We start from the raw sequence: 19,343 nt of genomic DNA on the forward strand, positions 1-19,343 counted from the left end.
CATGTACAATTCTACAACATGACAGTGTTTCCCATAAACTGATTTATTTGTGGTGAAGTGTTATATTGTCATTTTTGTTATCTGTGTTTTTATATTCAATATTCATTTTCACTTCAGTTTTTAGTCATTTGCAGAAATGTTTAAAGAGGACCTATTATACTCTTTTCCAGCTCTATATGTTTATTCTGGAACTCCACTAAAGTAGCTTTGCTTGATTCACAGTTTAAAAAACTCTTTATCCTATAATTTTGTCCTTTATGTAGCACCTTAGTTCAGCCAGGCAGTTTTAGCTCATGTCTCTTTAATTTCACACTTTGGCCATATTTAATATAAACATCTGATATTATGAGATTATGACTGAAAATAAAGAAAAGCATGATAGGTCCCCTTTCAATAATACACTAATTGAATTCCAATAACAGGTCATTTCAAAACTGGAAAGCTTGTTGAAGAATTTTGGTTTGATTTACTTCTAAATTACTAGTAATGAAAAAATATATAACTTAATTTTGATGGGAAAAAAATGTCACCTTTCTTTAGTTTTTTTGTCAGCTGTTCTGAAATTAGCATAACACTACTATGGGTGTTTGTGGTGTATGGAATACATTTAAGCATAACATTTTGACACAAAATGTATTCCATACAAAAAAAAGTGAAAAATGTAAAGAAAAAATACACCACAAATAAAAATATAAGCTTTTGGAAAACACTGCATGTAATACTAAGAAACGGCCCCCACCAACCTTTAGACACTACTGCTGTACCCTCATCATATTCAGGGTCTGTTACACGCTGAGAACCTACACAGTCATAGACACGCACAGATGTATATTACACACAGACACACAAATATATGCACACGTCCAAGTACAAATGTAGTGTTAGGGGAAGGAAACATTTATATTGACATACATGTTTTACATTGCTCATGCTCATACATACAGTACTATGAAACACACACACAACCCTTTATCTCTTTCTCTCTTTCACAATGATGCATGAACACACACAGACTCACACACACAGAAAATATGGAAGGAAAACAGGAAATATACGCAATTAAGTGCATTCTTAGACACACACAGACTCAGACTTACGCTGCAGCTTCCTGCCTGTGGTGTCAGGCTGTGTTTGTCGTCGGGGCAGGTATGGGGAAGGTTGGGGTAGCGGTATGGATGAGACATCGTGGGTTTGGAGTGGATACGAGTGAGGTTTGTCGTCCAGCAAGGCCGTCTCCAGCTCTATCAGGATCTGTTGAAGACAAAATGCGCACACAGTAAATATTTGGTAGGTAGAAAACAAACCTGATGAGAGAGAAGTTTGTGGGCCAAAGTAACCAAAGCACTGGTGCTAAAACACACTAAAAGGCAGTTGAGTAATTCTCTGTAGATTCTTCACATCGAGGAACCACCTTCATATTAATACGAACTCAACCAATCGACTGCTTATATAAAAAATATTACATTTGTAATTCTCACTTTATGAGACCAATAACTTGAAAACAATGTACTGTGTCTATTTGGGAATCTTTAGATGGATGTTATCTCATTATCTGAAGATATAAGGTATAGTCCCAATGCTAATATTATACGTAGGCTTATTTTATTGTCTTGACTTTTTCATATGCTCCGTCTCTCATGAGGCTGAGAGGAATAGCTCCGTGATAATAGATAAAGTGTGGAAGTAAATGTAACGTTTAAGTCAGGATTGGGAAGATTACATGTCAAACTAAACTGTTATCTAGTGATATTTAAACTGTGATTCAGACAGCTTCACCATCACCAAGAATTTTTCGTTCAAACAGAAATCGAAGCAACCTCGAACTTATCGATATTAAAATAAATGACAGTCCTATTGAAAGAGTGAAGTCCACCAGTTTCCTGTGAGTTCATATGGACGAGTTCGTACATTTCAGGGGCCATATTGATGTATTAACTAAGAAACTATCTAAATATGTTGGATTATTTTTTAAGTTGAGGCATTTTTTACCTGGTGAAGCACTTGTAACATTATATCGGTCATTATTTGAGCCTCATCTTAATTAATAATTGTAGTATTATTTGGTGCAATACATTTCCCAGTCACCTAGGGAAATTGATAACTCTGCAGAAGAAAATTATTCGAGCTTAATACTTTTAATAATGCTTGTACTATGTTTAGTGTTGTTAATAAGCTCAACGAAAGAATTTGTAACCTGATTCCAATTTCCTTTCTCCTATCAGACTAGGAAGAAGTATTTTATTAAAGGAAAAAACCGGAAACTCAAGTGTACCAGCCTCAGTGTTGTTTGTAAAGGTCCACAGGTATGGAACAATCTTGATAAAGACTTGCAAATGTCCCCATCTATACCTGTTTTTAAAAATAGACTAAGGAGGCACCTGTTGAAATACTCTCAGTCATGATTCTGATTCTGGTAATCTCTTTTTCATATATTGTAGTTTAATTCTTCTTGGACTATCGGTGACGTGACCACTTGGACCTTGTTAGGAGTAGGGCTTAGGTTAGGGATTTCTTGTATGTGTGTATATGGTTGAGTGCTATTGTATTTGTATGTGTATATGTATTTTGTCTTGTCTTGTGGGGGGGTGGTTTATGTTTAATTATTACATGTATTTATTTTGTGCCTGGGCCCCTCTTAAAAAGCTTTTTAAGCTTCTTAGGGTGTCCCACTTCACATAAGCTAACTTCAAAAAAATGTGTATGTTGTACATGGTTTTAATTGAGGTGTGAATAAAGAAATGATGATGATGAAGAACAAGTAAAGAGGACAATAATACAGTAGAAACTAAAAAGATAGAGATACTTTTATTCATTGTGTGTGTGTGTGTGTCTGTGTTTGTATATGTGTGCATGTGCTACCTCTCCCATAAAAGTGCTGTCCTCCTCTGGAGACCTGGGCTGGTCCCACACGGTTAGCTCCAGCATGTGATTGCGGAAATCCCTGCGATGGACGTGAGTGTAGACGAATGTTTGGTTCCACTTGGGCTCACAGGTTTTCTTCATTGTTTTTGTCCTCCGTTTGCTCTTGTCACTATGTTAAACAAGACACAGACAATTCATGGCCAAACATACATATATGATAACTGTTTAAACAGGTTGGTTCAGTTTGGAAGTATATCATTTAAGTAAGAAATCCTGAGCTTTCAACAAGTCAGTTTACTGTTGCTAATTTAATATGTTTTGATGGTTGTGTTAAGTATAAATATGTATTTTTATGTTCTTGTGAAGAGGAAGTCGGCATACCTCCGGTCAGGGAGGAAGTACATTTTGACGTAGGCGCTTCTGGGCCGCCCGTCAGGCCGGAGAGGAAGCTCTGTAGCCTGAATCACGTTGACTATTAGCTGGTGACCCACTTTGTCATACCATAGCTTCACCTGGGTGGGAAACATATACAAAGACATCTGATGCACAGTCCGTGTCATAACAAATTAGCAGCTCAGAACACTCACAGTGCACACACACACATACACACACACACACACGTACACTCACTGAGAGCTGTCCAGGCATTAGCTGTGGAGCGTCTTGGAGCATCCCAGGACTGGAGGGAGATAGGACGTTTAAGGATGGTCTCTCCATCTTCTGGGACTCAAATGAACTGGAACCTGCTATGAATAAAAAAAGGGAACAAAGAAATGGATTTAAAATTCAACAAGAGGTGGTGAGATTCAAACTTTTCAAAATCAACTGTCAGAGAGTGGGAACGTGATCTTTTTGTCGTCAACGTAGAAGTTTTTTTCCTTTGATGTGGTTACCTTTAAATGAACACAGTTGATTTATTTGAGAAAATTGATATTAGAAGCACCACATTAGTGCATGGGATGCCTTCATATATTTGCATTTGTGGTCTTTCAGTGAAAGCATGTTCATATGAGTGTAATGTTCAGCTTTACATATAAAGTACGTTTCATACACAGAGGCAGAATCAAGTGTCAGTGGTAGATTCAAAGTTAAAACAATGCAATTAGAAAAAATGACATGTATATCTTTCTCTAAAACAATAAAAGAGTAAAAGAATCAAAAAATAATAATACAATAATAAGACGTTGTGTTTTAAAGACATTAAGTTAAAAGTGCTTGAGGACAATACGCTTTTAAGTCTGGATTTAAAGCTCTGAGAGTCCTGAGACCATCAGTTGGTTCCAGCGCTGTGCTGCATTAATGACTAAAAGCCACTTCTCCTTGTTCAGATTTGGCCCTGGGGCTCCACTATCAGTCCACTCCCTAGTGATCTAAGAGGTCTCGCAGGGTTATATTTCTCAAGCGTATCAGTCATATAGTTAGGGACCAACTCCATGTAGAGATTTATAAATAAGTAATGAGACCTAAAAATCAATTCTGTGGCTTACTGGCAACCAGTGTAGGGATTTAAGAGCCGGGGTGATGTGGGCTGTCCTTTTGGTTTTGGTCAGAACTCTTGTGGATGAATTTTGAGTAAGTTGTAGGGGCCTGATGGTCTTTTTAGGAAGTCCTGTCAGAAGTCAGCAGTTTTTCTAAATATAAAAGCATGAATTTAATTTTCAAATCTTTGTCATCTTTGCTGCCAAATAACCTGTTTTCTTTGTTTAATTGCAAGAAGTTTTGAGACATCTAGTTATGTTTTTTTCACAATGCATTTATCCATAATGACTCTATGGGACTGTGGTCATTTGATGAGAGAGCTAAGTAAACTTGAGTGTCATCAGCATAACTATGATAGGCAAGGTTATTGTTCTTAAGATGTGGCCAAATGGGACCATTAAAGATTCCATTTCATTTGAAAACCTCACAAAGAAATAGCACAGCTAAGCTGTCACGATGACAAATGATCAACTTTCTGCCCTACTTTGAGTTCAACAGGCCTTTGTTTAGAAGTACTGGGCTGGTCTTATGATCAAATACGTAATAACTTACGCAGGAACCTACTTTCTCATTTCTCAAAAGTGGTTGTGTCTAAAGTGTCTAAAGTCTAAAGCAGTGGTCTCCAACCCTGCTCCTGGAGAGCTACTGCCCTGCATGTTTTAGGTATCTCCTCACTCTAACACACCTGATTCTAATAATCAACTCGTTATCAAGCCCTTTGACGAGCCTCAGCTGCTTGATAACGACTTAGAGTGAGGAGATACCTAAAACATGCAGGGCAGTAGCTCTCCAGGAGCAGGGTTGGAGACCACTGGTCTAAAGCTATAGAATTAATAGTTAAATCCAGTTCTTTCCAAGCAAAAACATGATGAGATACAATATGCCTTAAACTGTGAGCTGTCTTTGAAAGTAATAATGGAGCTACGGCTGTTATTGAAATATTTTGGCAACTCTTTATTCTTGTCAGGTTTTTACATTTAAAGATCCCCTCCAGACATGTTTTAAGACATATAATATAAAAATACTCTGCTTGGAATGATCATTTGTACCCCATATGGTTTTTCCACAAATGAGATAACTTGTTGAAAATTATTACAATTTAAAATGAGTTTTCCTGTTCTTCTCTTTCTGCTGATATTGTGTGAATGTGTCATTAGTCACTATGCTAGCCATTACTGTAGGTGAATGCCAGAAGTGGAAGTTAGTCTTACAGCTGATTTAGCTGCTGATTAACATGGTCACCAGTTCACATCTGAATACAAAGAAAGGACAATTTTCCAGCTTGAGGGTGACTTACACTTCCTAGGAATATTATTACTGTTTCTCCAATGTCAATCACAAATAAATTCCCAGAAATCAACAAAAATGTCAACAAATATATAAGAAAAAGGCTCAAATTGTAGCCTACAGATGCTTCATTTTGTCTGATAGGGGGCCCAACAGTGTCGAGACATCCTTGATCTTCTCATCTAACTCTTCCCAAAGTGTTGACTTATGCCTTTAAGTTTAAATGTAAATCATACATCACAAGAGCATGACATACAATCAAACCTCTTTCCCTCTTTAAATTGTAATTTTTTATGCATCAAATGTGCATATTATTTTACGATTAAGTGTAAATCCAGCTTGTAAGTGGACAGTCTGAACCTGACCATACAACACACAGAAATGCAAAGTTAATGCATAAAACAGAGAATTAGCCAGACAGACACACAGATATAACTCCAGACAGACATACATTTATAGAAAAAAAAGAGATGTTACCACAGCAGATACCTACTAGATTCTAATGGAGGGTGGGACGTGTCGGGGATTCTTGGGATATCACTGGAAAAGAAGCGGCAAAGATACGATTCAGTCACTCTCATCCTGACATCTAACCAGATTAAACAAAGTTAGCAGTATGATGCACAGGCACACATGCATATTAATGTAGTATTTATTATACAAGTAAAAAGTAGTACTGTAATTAGTTTTTTATGTATTTAGGCTAAAATGTCATGTGGTTAAAAACATGGAGAAGCAAAGGGAAAATGTGAGCAGAGCCAAGCTCCTCTCATGAATGCAGTGTTTCCCAAACTCATTCAGAGGTTTCTGTCGGGCCAATCATGATTGGAAATGAGATCCAATAGAATCAAGGTCATAACTCAGTTCTGTCCACACCACCATCACCACCACCATATGAAAAAAAAAATCTAATGGGAAACACCAGAATCCATTGCACCAGCTTCATGTAATAGAAAGAAAGCATGGTCATTTGGAGAACACTTATCAGTATCATTTGTCATTTCAAATTAAACATTTACAAAGTCTTGGCCCCACCACTGGCATACTCACTTTATTAATGCAGTTTCTGACCTCAATTGAACATATTAATATCAATTTTACAAAAATCAATATAGAATTCACTTGATGAAGGTCTGAGGACTAATGTCATTAATGAAGTGAGTACAGGTGCAGAATTCTTTATCACATGCACCTGTTGATACAACTTCATAGTGGGCAAGACCTTTGTCGTATTTGTTACCTGATGAGATTTTGAATTCACCAATGGGGCAACAGACTGATATCCAAAATTGTAATATCATAGTTAGTCAATAGAGCCCGACCAATATATTGGTTAGCCGATATTATGAGCCGATATTGGCCTATCATAGATATATCGGTGTATATTTTGTCCGATATACAAGTTTAATATATATTTGCTTTTTTTGTATGTGTTTTCTTATGTATAATGATTAAATTCTCATTGAGGATCACTGTTTCAGTGTGCGGATGTAATTTTATACTATAAGGTTTATTGTTAAACTTTAAAATATCATGACTTCATAACATATCTTTGTCGTAAGTGTTTTTATTACCACATTTGAGGGATCACTGCAAAAAAAAACTGTGATCATGTGTGTATTAGATTATCGACCGGTACAACGAAATCAGAATTTTTTTACCCTTAATATCGGTATCAGCCCCAAAAATCCAGTATTGGTCAGGCTCTAGTTTTTTTGCTGAAATTTGTTTATCTATTAAACTGATAAGTGTTTTATGGACCCTAGGGTTTCTTGGCGCCCATTCAAATATGGAGGAAAAAAAATGAAAAGAGAAAAGAATGTATTGCTTTATGAATCCTGGCTTTCCAAATTTCAAACCAGAAAAAGAAGCGCGATAAAGATCTTTACATCTAATGCTGTAGGTGCTAGATTTCTCTTTGGCATCTTCAGACTTGAAAAAACTAGCAATGAAAAATAAAGGAATCCCAGACGCTCCACAAACAGTTTAAAAAAAGCTTGCAAAAGCAATGCTCCATAGATGGACATTTCCTATTGGCCATTTTGCATCCCTTCCAGTGAACCTTCACTTTGATTTCGTTGGACAGGACCAACTGCAGCTGTTTTTTTCTTTTATAAAAGCCAATATTTGCATGAACTGGCATCCCTCCTAAATATGATTCAGTTCAGTTCATTAAGGGATGCAAAATGGCACCAGCAAAATGAAAATTGTTTCCATAAGCATGAGAGGATAAAGGGGTCCTAGTAAAATGGGCAGATTACTTACTGATATTTTCTATACACCCTTCGTGAGTGTTTGGAGAGAAATTAATACATTCAACTTTTTTTCCATAACAGAGGAAATTAGGTTCAATCTTAAACTGCAACACTTTCAAGAGACAGTCAAATGTTTTACTGTACAACTTATAATCATAATCATTTACAATAACTCATTACAATGGATTCATCTTACTTACTTACAGCAACACAGTTCAGCAAAAAAATACTGAAGCCCAACTTGTACATTTGTTACTCGGATTGAAATATCTAGACCAGACATGTCCAAACTATTCCATAAAGGGCCGTGTGTCTACAGGTTTTTCCAACCAATCAAGAGCACATGATTCGACCAATCAACTGTCTGAAAACTGAGATCAGTAGATTAAATGATTCGTCTGGTGTGCTCCTGCTTGATTGGAATAAAAACCTGCAGCTATATGAACCTTTATGGAATAGTTTGGACACCTCTGATCTAGACTTATAACATTTCAGAAGATTAATGGATCCTTCAAATAATGTTCAGAATGTTATGGTGTAGGTTTGTTAGGCAACTTTCATTGAATTTAAGATGTTTCCTGGATAGAATTCTGTAATTTGTTGTACTAATCATAGGGAAATAGTGACAATGTTCAATGAGTGTTCAACAATTACCGTAATTGGAAGCAAAACCTAGAGTCTTTTAGTAAGTGATTTGCAGATCAGCTAAAAGTTCAAAAATGCAGCATTTCATTGATAAGTTTCATTGATATTCTTCATTACAACTCACTACATTTATGTATACATTATAATCATTTATGAAAGCATCTGGATACTCAAAACTTAACATTTTCTACCATATCATAACACATAAATACGTATACAAAATGAGATTTCAGGGCATTTAAATGAACCAGAACCAAACAGTAAATAAAGAAGGCGATCACCACCCAAACAGGCAAGTAAATACTATATCCACAGGATCAATCAATATAGCTCAAGTTACAATGCTGAATTTTCCTTTCTAAACTATTACAGAGAACATATCTACCGTTCTCTAGCTAGATATATAAAATATTTACGACTCAAAGGCGTACAATCTTTATTAAATATGATTTCCAATGAGTCGCTTTCACACAACAGGACATCTACAGTATAATACCCTCACAAACGCGTTCAAGACCTGCTGGATTTTTTACAAGGCATCAACTAAAATAACCGATGTGGCCACCTCTTGTCTTTTATAGAGCCCACAGCCAATTTTATTTGGCCAATATTAATTCATCTGATACCATCCTACAAATAAACGCAAGTGCTTTTTTAAAGGGGACATATAAGACAAAATGGAAATCTCCTGTTCCGAAACTTGGCAAGTCCCAGCAGAATGTAATGGCTGGCTGTTTTTAATACTTTGAATGCAGGCGCACAGTCGCAGTCAGAATACAAATAAATAGGCCTGTCTGCTGGTTTATCTGAGGTCAGCCAACTCTGAGTCACAGCCTCACTTAACGCCGGGTTAAATCCAGTGCAACACATGGACTTTCTGAACCGGACTACGAGAAAACGGCAGTGACCAGTGTACAGGGTGTGTTTCATTCCTGACTTACCCAATAGGCCTGGAAACCACTAGCTCCACTTGAGGCTCCGCTTGAGACTCCAGGATGATATTGTAAACTTCCTTCATGGTCGCCCCCGGTAACAGCTTCCCATTCCACTGTAAAACCTCATCCCCTGAAAGCACACATGCAATGGTTTGTGATTACATGAGCAACAATCTATCTCCAATAGAAGATAAAACTTATAGAACGATAATAATAATAAAATAACGTAAAATAAAGTAGAACAATTTTAAAACATCCTAACAAATAGAATAAAACAACTATAAACAATTCTTATCAAAAGCCAGACTGACGAGGAAGGGTTAGAGTTTAAACACTTTTTAAAATTCCAACACTTAAGTTAAACTGTATTCATTCTTTATCACTAATAAAGACAACATAAAGATCATTATGACTCTTCCAATCTTTGTGAGGACCTGTGAATAGTGTGATAGGTGTGGTGGTTTAGTCTTACCTGCTCTCAGATGCCCCACCACGTCAGCCAGGCTTCCCTTCTTGACTTTAGTGATGAAGGCCCCTAATCTCCCTGACTCTGTTATTCTGCCTCCCACCACCTACAGAGAGGAAGAGAGAGGGACAGATGTGAGGTTACCAAGAAAAATTGTGCGTATCCATCACTGAATGACACACATTTGCAACGACCGTGTAAATGTGTGTACGTGTTTGTTCTTCAGCCCCCGCTCTGACCTTTAACCCCAGCAGAGCCCCGGCTTCTTTAGGCATGGTGGCGCTCCTCTTGCTGAGGGTGATTCGTCCAATCAGATGGTCTCCTTCCTTGGACGGCTGCCAGGTTACAGGATGCTGTAATAGGAAACGGCAGATAGATGAAAACGCTGACTCTCAGAAGACATATGTACTGCTGGTATATGCACAAATACATGTGTGTGCACGAATTTTACATTTATATTTTGATAAGCATGTTGCTAGTCTAAATGGAGAGTTCTTGTTGTTCCCTTTAAAGTAGATGTTTTATATGTTTACAGATGCATCGCATTTCAACTGTGTTGGTAATATAGCTAAATGCATGTGTGAGTACTTCTAGATTCCAATTTAATGCACATACAATCAGATTTGATTCTTTTCCCATCCATCTGATGACAACAGGATCAAAGTTAGCAACAACTTGCAGCATTTTCCTTGCAATAATTTTGCTAAAGTTTGCAACCAACAATCACTGATTGATATAACATAAGTCATTTCACATAAACCTCATAAAAGCCTTTACTGTAAGCACTCAGGGTCTGGTAGGTATTTCATGGGGAAAATCTTTTGTTACATGAGAAGTCATCTGTTAATGGATTACATTATTGATTTAGAATTAATAGAAAGACTACAGTGAAGTTAGTATGGGGACGCTGATAGGTACAATTGCTGTTAAGAAAAAGAAAAGAAAAGAAAGAACAAATTCATCAATAAAAAATGCAAAGACAACTACAGGACACGTATATTGAAACGCGATCATCCCCACAGCAATGAGTCATGAATGATGACATCCCTATATCTCCTTTAAAATGGTAACAAAAGTGACTTACATGCCATACGGTGGGGTCATGTGGGTAACACTCCCAGTCGCCTGCAAGAGAAAAGAAACCAGCTCAGACACAGTGAATGTAGCAGAGGCGATGACTTCCTCCATATGCCTTTTGTACACGTACGTACACACACACACACGGGTGTGCGCGTATATTACAGAGCTGTATACACAGCACATACCAGCCCGAGTCCTCCCATACACAGCTCTGCCAAATTTGGGGGCTCTTCAGAAGGTATTTGCTTACAATGGAGAGGGTTAAGTTTATTGAATAATAAAGCCTGGGCTAGAATTAGAAATGTATCACCTCAGCAGCAGGACTCGACCTCAAAGTGATCCACAGAGGCAGCGATGATACCAAAGGATAGCTAAGCCTTTTAAAATGTGATAAATCCCCCCCCCCCCAGATATTTGACAGATTAGATGTTGAAGATTTACTCAAGGGGTAATGTGGTCATTTAAGGCTAAATAAAAAAAGATTGGTAAATTACCACCACAAGATGATTGTTACAAATCATAACAACCAAAAATGTGACCAAAGGTCTAGTAAAGTTGCAGAAAAGCACAACATCATTATTTTCTATTATGTAATTTCTTTTATCACCCATTACAAGTATGGAGGTTGAAGTGTGCCAAAGAAATAATTGACCTGTACTAACCCCTGCCAAGCTTTTAGTTCTTGTGCTGCACATATGCAGATTACAGTAATAAAGTGGCACATTTACTACTAAAAGTCATTTTTGAAACAACAAAAAACAATGGGACCTTAATTTAAACAAAAGCAGGTGTCTCATTTTTAGCCAGCAACCATTGATTTTGCCGGCAACCATCGATTTTGTCAAAAGTGTATGGAAACACACAGTACAAAGGACATGATACTAGTAAAGGTTTATGGTAGATAGCTGGCTAGCCAATTACTGTTAGCTCAACGTGTCTTAAACGTGCACTTGTTCATATCGTGCTAAAAGACTGAAGCTAAAAATAACTTTGTAAGGCCTTGTTTCAAGAAAAACATACTTCAACAAGTCATAAAGGTATGATGGTTATGAGCTTTGTATTGTATTGTTTGGATTTTTAAACTGTATGTTTCACATTTCATTTTGCAGTAGAAAAGGCTTTGAGGATGAGGTCTCTAATGATATGCTGCTTGGCTTTTGAAGTAAAAGTAGGTCACTGTCAAATTTCAATAAAGTTTTTTTTTTTTAAGAAAAAAAAGTAGGTCACTGTTACTACTTTAAGCTAATAAACCGGACATGCTAACATTAGCAGATTCTGTTAAAGCATCCCTTACACTTTTATTCTTTATTTTTGTGCTGAGTATCACTCCATGCATACTACTTCAGCATGTTGAGACCTGCCATACTAAATAACAGTTGCTAAGCTGTGATTGGATTCCTATAATAAATGCTATTATAACTTGATTGATTAAATTTGAATTTAAGTGATACATTATCAAAGTAAAGAAAATAATAAAAAAAGATCAGTAAGTGAGACAATTAATCATTCTAATAGTTAATATTCATTCAAATAATAACATAACTTTTTGATTTAAAAAAAGGCTTTTACATTTCATTTGTTAATTTTCAAATCATTTTTAAGACAGTTTTTTGTTTTATTTAAAGATGTTCACTCAGTGTTAAAAAAAAAAAAAAGAAGCTCTGATTGACCAGACTCCTACCAACATATAACATCTGGCCAATCAAAGCTCCAGCTGTTAATCTATATATTTGATCAAACATAAGAACTCTATGCTGCTATGAATATACCTCAAATACTAGTCTGCAAGTCTAACAAACTATGTTTAAATAAGCAAATTCTCAAACAGTAAAAACAATCCATACTCAAGGTACACTTACAGTTCTAGTTTTTTTTTTAAGCCTTTAACCATATTACACTGTCTCCATCGGTGGATCTAGCTTGCTAAAAGTTCTAAAATAGCTATGGAGGTAATTATAACAAATACAGAGTTTGTACATTAACAGATGCATTTGCATGACGACTCAGCAAGCTCCATCCACCGATGAAGACCGATCTAAAAGTCATGGAAAAAGATAGAAAGTGGACCTTGACTTACAATTGTTTTGTCACACATTTCAAATATAGTCCCTTCAAATTTTGTTAACAGCAGTTTCACTTTGATTGTTCATGGCGATCATGCAACAACGCAAAAGCTACAATGTACATTAACACATCTACTGACAGATTTCTTTGTTGATTCTTTCAATATTAACTGAGTTAATAATTAAGAGCTGGTGCTTTTTACTAATGTGTAACAGGATATTTTAGACAATTACACACAGTTCTTTAAGTGGTTCAATTCTGTCTCCTTCTTTAGTCCAAAAAACCTGTCATCCTCTGTACACATGGTCCGGGGGGGCAGTGTTAAAATGTGTGCAGGACCTCGACGACACAGTTATGACACAGAGAAAAAACAGAGCCAAGCGTTCCTAGGAGCCAGGAGGCTATGAGGTTAATGAGTTGTGACATCTTATAGTGACATTATGTAATCTTAAAGCAAAAATGCTCTGACGACAGACAGCCGAGTTCTCGGTTTCATAACTCAAGCGTGAATGTAATTTTGTACAGTGGGTGGGCCACATGGGTGAGTGTGTGTGTACTTGTTTTTGTAGGTTCACAAGCACATGAATAAAAAAGTACCCCACATAAGGACCCTAAATAAGGTCACTACAGATTGTTCTGCATGAGATGTCGTACTGATGAATCCATTTCTTTGCTAAGTTTTTAATCAAAATAATAAATTGTATGCAAATGTGCAATATATACTTATTTCAATACAACTTAAAGCTGCTTTTATGCCCTTGAAAATGTAATAAAGTTTTAATAGGCAGGAGGAAATCCAACCTTTTATGTACAAATCAATATCTACACTTTGACAATAATGACAGTAAGCTAAACCCCTCCCCCAAAACTAATCGTCCGGTTATAGCCATAACTATTTCTCAAGCACTGGATTTTTTTAAATGGTCAAGAAGTGTACAAGGAGCTTTAAAAAACATATTTAGTTATCAAAGAGGATGAAGGGTTGGGTTTTTCTAAGAGTTACATTGGGTTAAAAAGCATGTACATTAGTTTGTTAGGTCATATTCTGGACTAAAAATATCCACTGTATGGTAACCAAGATATATAGAGTTTAGGGTAATGTCAGCAAGTCTGTCCTTTCATTTACTAGTTTGGAGAAGTTTACACTCCAGAAACGCCAGCTAATTACCCAAACAATCGTAACGTTAGCCAAACTCAACGGTTACTCCTCACCCTAAAAGTCTCTAAAAGTGAAACATGTTTATGTAAATCTAAACAAGGTTATGTGTGAATAATATTTGTATATTTATAATACTCTATGGCTAACTAGCTCTACCTTTAAAGTTGCTGCTCATCTATATGTCTTCTACATGCATCATTAACCTGTGTGGATGCTATAAATAAACACGGTAAACATCATACCAGCTTCACATCAACATGCGCACATTATCATTGTGAGGTGTTGGCATGCTGACGTTAGCATTTAGCTCACAGCGCTGCTATGCTTAAGTACAGCCTCACAAAGCTGCCAACATGGCTGCAGACTCCTGTTACATTTTTACATCAGAGGATGAGATGGTAGTGTTAAACAGGATGCTGCCGGATCATAACAGGATCTACTGTATGTATGTGACTGACTGCATATTTGAGTGAGCGGGTGAGAGATTGAGTGAGAGAGTGAGTAGAGAGAGAGAGAGAGAGAGAGAGAGTGTGTGTGTGTGTGTGTGTGTGTGCGCCTGTGTGTGTTTCTGCACTGATCTTACAATGATTTACATGCCTGGACGCTTCTCCGCTGCCAGCAACCACATCTCGGAGCTGACCCGGTCTCATGCTCGAGCTAAAAAAGGAAGCAGTGTCTCTCTGCCATGGCGCTGTGTTTAAAACCCGGCCTGACAAAACACTCTCATCCTGAACCTCCACTTGATCGATGACACAAGCGCCTTGGTGTGGGTCCAGGCTGGTGCTGTGTGCGTGCCCTCTTCTTCCTCTGAACGCACCACGCTTTATCTACGTTAGCTTTTGGGGAAAGTGCAGCATTAATGTAGCAGGAGCTGGCTACAGTCAGATGTGCTTTGTTTGCTAAATACTGTCATTGTTATTACTGGATAAAGACTGTACAACTACAGGGCCTGTCCTGAAGCCGTCATCTATTTTTAGTAGATTTATTCTCATTTGAGCACTGTTTTATTTTTGTGGAACTTTTGCTGCGTTATCATCCAGGCCACGCTAAGTCACCTTTTGTGTTTAATGTTACATAAAAATGAGCAGTAAACTGGGTTTGACTAACTGGTGTATAAAACGGAACATTATTCACTTTGATGAACTTACTTATGAAAATAATGATTGCACGACCATTAAGCTGCAACATTTAACTATATAAACTGCACTACAAGTATCAGTAGTGATGATGATTACTTCGAATTTAGCCATGTTGTATTAATGAAATTTTACCAAGATGAAGCCATGTCTTGTCCGCGGTCACAAAATCAAATTTCACAATATTCCACAATATTTTTGGCTACCTCGGTAGGCTATATATAATGTGACCGTATTCTCGGGGCAGTGGGGACACAATGATGATGATTATCAAGCAAGCAAAAGCATTAAAAATTATTTCCAGGAAACTTAAAGGGGACATATGTTGTTTTCTTATTTTCTTTCATGCTTTTAAAATGTCGGATAGCTATGCTAAATATGGTCAAAGTTCCAAAATTTGAGGTGAGTGTATGTAGTTTGTTTAAAGAGACAGGAGTTCAAGCGGTCTGTTTCAGACAGAGGCTGAACTGAGGGTCTGTGGAGGGCCAGTATAAGATAAAAAAGACATCTCTTTAACTGTAAATCATGCAAAAATATTTCAATAGAGCCCCAGATGTAAAATATAGACCTAACAAAATGTGAAGGATACAAGCCCCTTTAAGTATTTTTGTGGAAGTATAATTTCACAAAACTAAGATATATTTGGTGCAGTTTTGCAGGTATTTGATCGAATTTTGACCCAGTGATGGTTCTAGTTGAGGAGACAGGGGGGGTCTCCAAAGATATTACAGTTTATCCTGTGAAGAACATTAATTACTGCACCAAATGCCATCATAATTTACTTAAAAGTTATTGAAACACCAATAAAGTGGTAGACCAACTTGCCAACATTCCAAAGAGCCATGCTTAGGTAAGGCTATGCTACCCTTGCTACACTATTATACAATTGTTTGACTTTTCCATGATCTTCTTATTACCAGGAAAAGGACAACATTAAAATGTGTTACTGCCCATTGGGCTGCTACCAGGCCTTGAAATAGTTGAGAATTTTTTATAGCACTTTTAGACAGAGAGCAGTGAGCCCCAGTGCCTTGGAATGTTGGTTAGTAGTGAAGCGATATAATCCAGCTTGGACATGACAAGGTTGGAGTGTAAACAGTAGTGTGTTCTCAGGCTTGGGGAAATAGCTGGCAATGTAAGGCCACACAAGGTCAACACAGAGATCAAATGGGGTCAAACTGCCCCATCACAGACACTAACACAAACACACACACACATGTACGCACAGCGTGTGGTTGTCCCCCCCTCAGGGCCAAGCTGAAAACAATATAATATGACACACAGGAAAACATTTGGACACGCACACAGGATCTCACACACTTGTTAACATGCACACTGGTGTACTGCGTAGCTGCTCACTTTGACATTCAGACTGGTGGCTAAGGCCCACTGCAGAAGTTAGAAATGCTACAGAAGCTTCACTGTTTCTGCAAAAAAACACCGGACCATAGATTCAAAATGCTACATTTACAAAACTGAATAGATGCTCAAGTAGTTTGGTGTATATTACTTAAGTAATATGACACTCCGTACGAAAGGATTAAAAATGTAAAGTTTTCAGCAGGTTATATCGGTGCACCTTACCTGTTCTGACCACTGAATACAGAGAGTTAATGAAGGGTATCCAGATTCACATAGTCTGAATGAAGACGGAAGACTGAGACTGAACAGCTCGCTCTACTTCTTACATTCACGTTCCATGATACAGTGCTCAAGTGGGAGTGTCAAACACACACACGCACGCGCACACACACACACACACACACACACAGAAAACACAGAGCCTCATACAAGACAAGAGGGCTTATATACAGTATTCTTGTCTAATTTAGTTATTCAATGTTTAAATGAGTGAACACTTACAATGTAGGGGACTGGAATAAATTACATTATATCATTATTTCATTATTTAAAAAATCATTATTATTAAAGAATTGTCAATGGCTCAAGAATGCACAATTTATTTAGAGATGTGTTTTTTTATATAGCCTACCTCATCCTAAAGATCCAACCAATGATTGACTGATGACTAATGTAATTGCTGAGGCAGAGCCATCAATACCCGCTGCTCTACTGTAGCTTAGCTAATAGCATTACCTAAAATGAGCTTGTTCAGTATATTATATCTCCTTGTTTGGTGTGAGACATGCTAAATACATCCACTCTGAGCTACTGCATCACAGTGGTCTCTGTGGTTTGATTACTCCATTTTTGTGTTTAACATGTAAGAGGAGCGTTGCTTTGAAGGGCAATTTCATCAATTAGTGATGATATGAGTTTAACATGATTGTCAAAACTACGATCAAAACCAGAAACATTTTACAGTGTAAAATGTATACATCAGATTTACTGTCATTTGAACTTATTACTCATAAAGCTATAATGAGACGGCTCATTCCCTCATATTTTGTAAAGTCAAATGATCTCAGATATCTTGTGTGATGGAAGAGCAAACAAATGAATTGAACAGGCAGAGGTCAATACTCTTCATACTCTGAAGTGATCAACAACAGTTTTTTAGTGGAGTGCAGCCTGATGATTGATGTGTCTCTCACCTCTCTCGCTGACGCTTTCGATCTCAGCATCCTCGCAGCTGCTGTACTCAGGCGTGGTCCCCCCCTCCTCCTCTGAACTGCTGACGCTGGTTTGCCTCTTCCCTCCGGCCCCCAGCCCTCTCTTCGACTTGTAGGGTCTCGGCGGTGGTGGACGCAGAGATTCCGATTGGTCGGAGCTTAGCGAATCGTTGCGCAGCATGCTTTCAGCCTTCTCCCGTTTGGTCCGTCTCACTACTGGTCCCTGGCCGGGGACTGATCCAGGACCCGAACCCGGAGGTTCTCTGAGTTCAGGGGGAGGGACTTGCTGCCCTGGGGCGTGTTCATGCAGCCCACTGACCCCACCCACCGTCCTCTGCCCGGGTCGAACGCCATCCCCCATTTCCCCCCCTATACCCGTGCCACGACCCTGCCCGGGCCCAGGGTGGCCCCGGCCTCCAGGAGGGACCGGCCCTGCTTGGCGAGGGGGGCCAACGCTGTGGTCCATGTGGTGGTAGCCCCCCTCTTCTGTCCGTCTCACCCCACCACCTTCTCCCACAGGATCGTGCTCCAGAGAGCGTCCCTTTGACAGCCGCCGGCCTTCCCTACGTTCCCTGGACTCGCCCCTGAGGTCCCGGTCCATGGAGACCTGGGTCTGCAGTCTGGGCTGACCTTGTCTGCGTTCTCCCCGACCAGCTCCTCCGCCTCCCCGTCCATTTCTCCTGGATGATAGATATGTGGATGGACAAGGAAATCATAGAGAGGACGGTTGACAGAAAAGGTGTTTCAAAACCCAAATCATACATATTATTGATTACATAGCTTTGTCACCAGTGTTTGATAACCATATTTGAGGGGTCATTGCAAAAATGTGCGTTTATGTATATATCCTGTATGTAAGATCGGCTGATTTTTTTTACTCCCTAATATCGGTATCCGCCCTAAAACTTCAGTATCAGTCAGGCCCTAGTTCCAAGATTCCATAGTTTGACCGACATTGCCATCTGTAGGGCCATCACATGTTAATCACAAGTTTGCAGGGACCTGGATGACATTTTCAGATGCTTGTTTTATCCAATCAACAGTCCAAACCCCCCAAAATATAGTTTGAACAATAATATGAAAGCAACATTCTTCAGTGTTTGGTTACTTTTAGCTTCTACTGCCCTTTAAACTTTATTACTGACTGATACCTTACCAAGCAAATACCAGGGATTTTGCTACAGTTACCATTTCATTGTTAATATTAGTGTCTACTAATAGAAAGACAGGATTGAAAACACTTTCTACTATCCAGTGTTGTGGAACATTATGCATTCTTCCATTACACAGCTGAAGGCAAAGGAAACAGTGACACACGGAGCTTGTTTTAAGAGGCATAAACCATCACGGATGAATGTGGCAGATATTGCTTGATAAAACAAACATTAACACAGTTTACAAG

At 38.2% G+C, this 19,343-nt stretch overlaps 1 protein-coding gene across 1 annotated transcript in view; it reads right to left on the bottom strand.

The window, feature by feature from the left end:
* LOC133992263 (regulating synaptic membrane exocytosis protein 1-like) overlaps positions 1-18,155 on the bottom strand; it is a 38,709-nt gene extending 20,554 nt beyond the window's left edge. The window contains exons 1-11 of the mRNA XM_062430981.1: positions 17,924-18,155; positions 11,014-11,054; positions 10,169-10,318; positions 9,936-10,035; positions 9,470-9,593; positions 6,122-6,168; positions 3,493-3,605; positions 3,244-3,374; positions 2,860-3,031; positions 1,098-1,251; positions 744-800 (exon numbers count right to left, since the gene is read on the bottom strand). Of these exons, the coding sequence (XP_062286965.1) occupies positions 744-800; positions 1,098-1,251; positions 2,860-3,031; positions 3,244-3,374; positions 3,493-3,605; positions 6,122-6,168; positions 9,470-9,593; positions 9,936-10,035; positions 10,169-10,318; positions 11,014-11,054; positions 17,924-18,122 (1,288 nt within the window). The 5' untranslated portion in view covers positions 18,123-18,155. The remainder of the gene's footprint in view (positions 1-743; positions 801-1,097; positions 1,252-2,859; positions 3,032-3,243; positions 3,375-3,492; positions 3,606-6,121; positions 6,169-9,469; positions 9,594-9,935; positions 10,036-10,168; positions 10,319-11,013; positions 11,055-17,923) is intronic.
* Between the last annotated feature and the right edge of the window lie 1,188 nt (positions 18,156-19,343).

This window comes from Scomber scombrus, chromosome 12, assembly GCF_963691925.1.
Source record: "Scomber scombrus chromosome 12, fScoSco1.1, whole genome shotgun sequence".
In the NCBI taxonomy this organism is placed as follows: domain Eukaryota; kingdom Metazoa; phylum Chordata; class Actinopteri; order Scombriformes; family Scombridae; genus Scomber; species Scomber scombrus.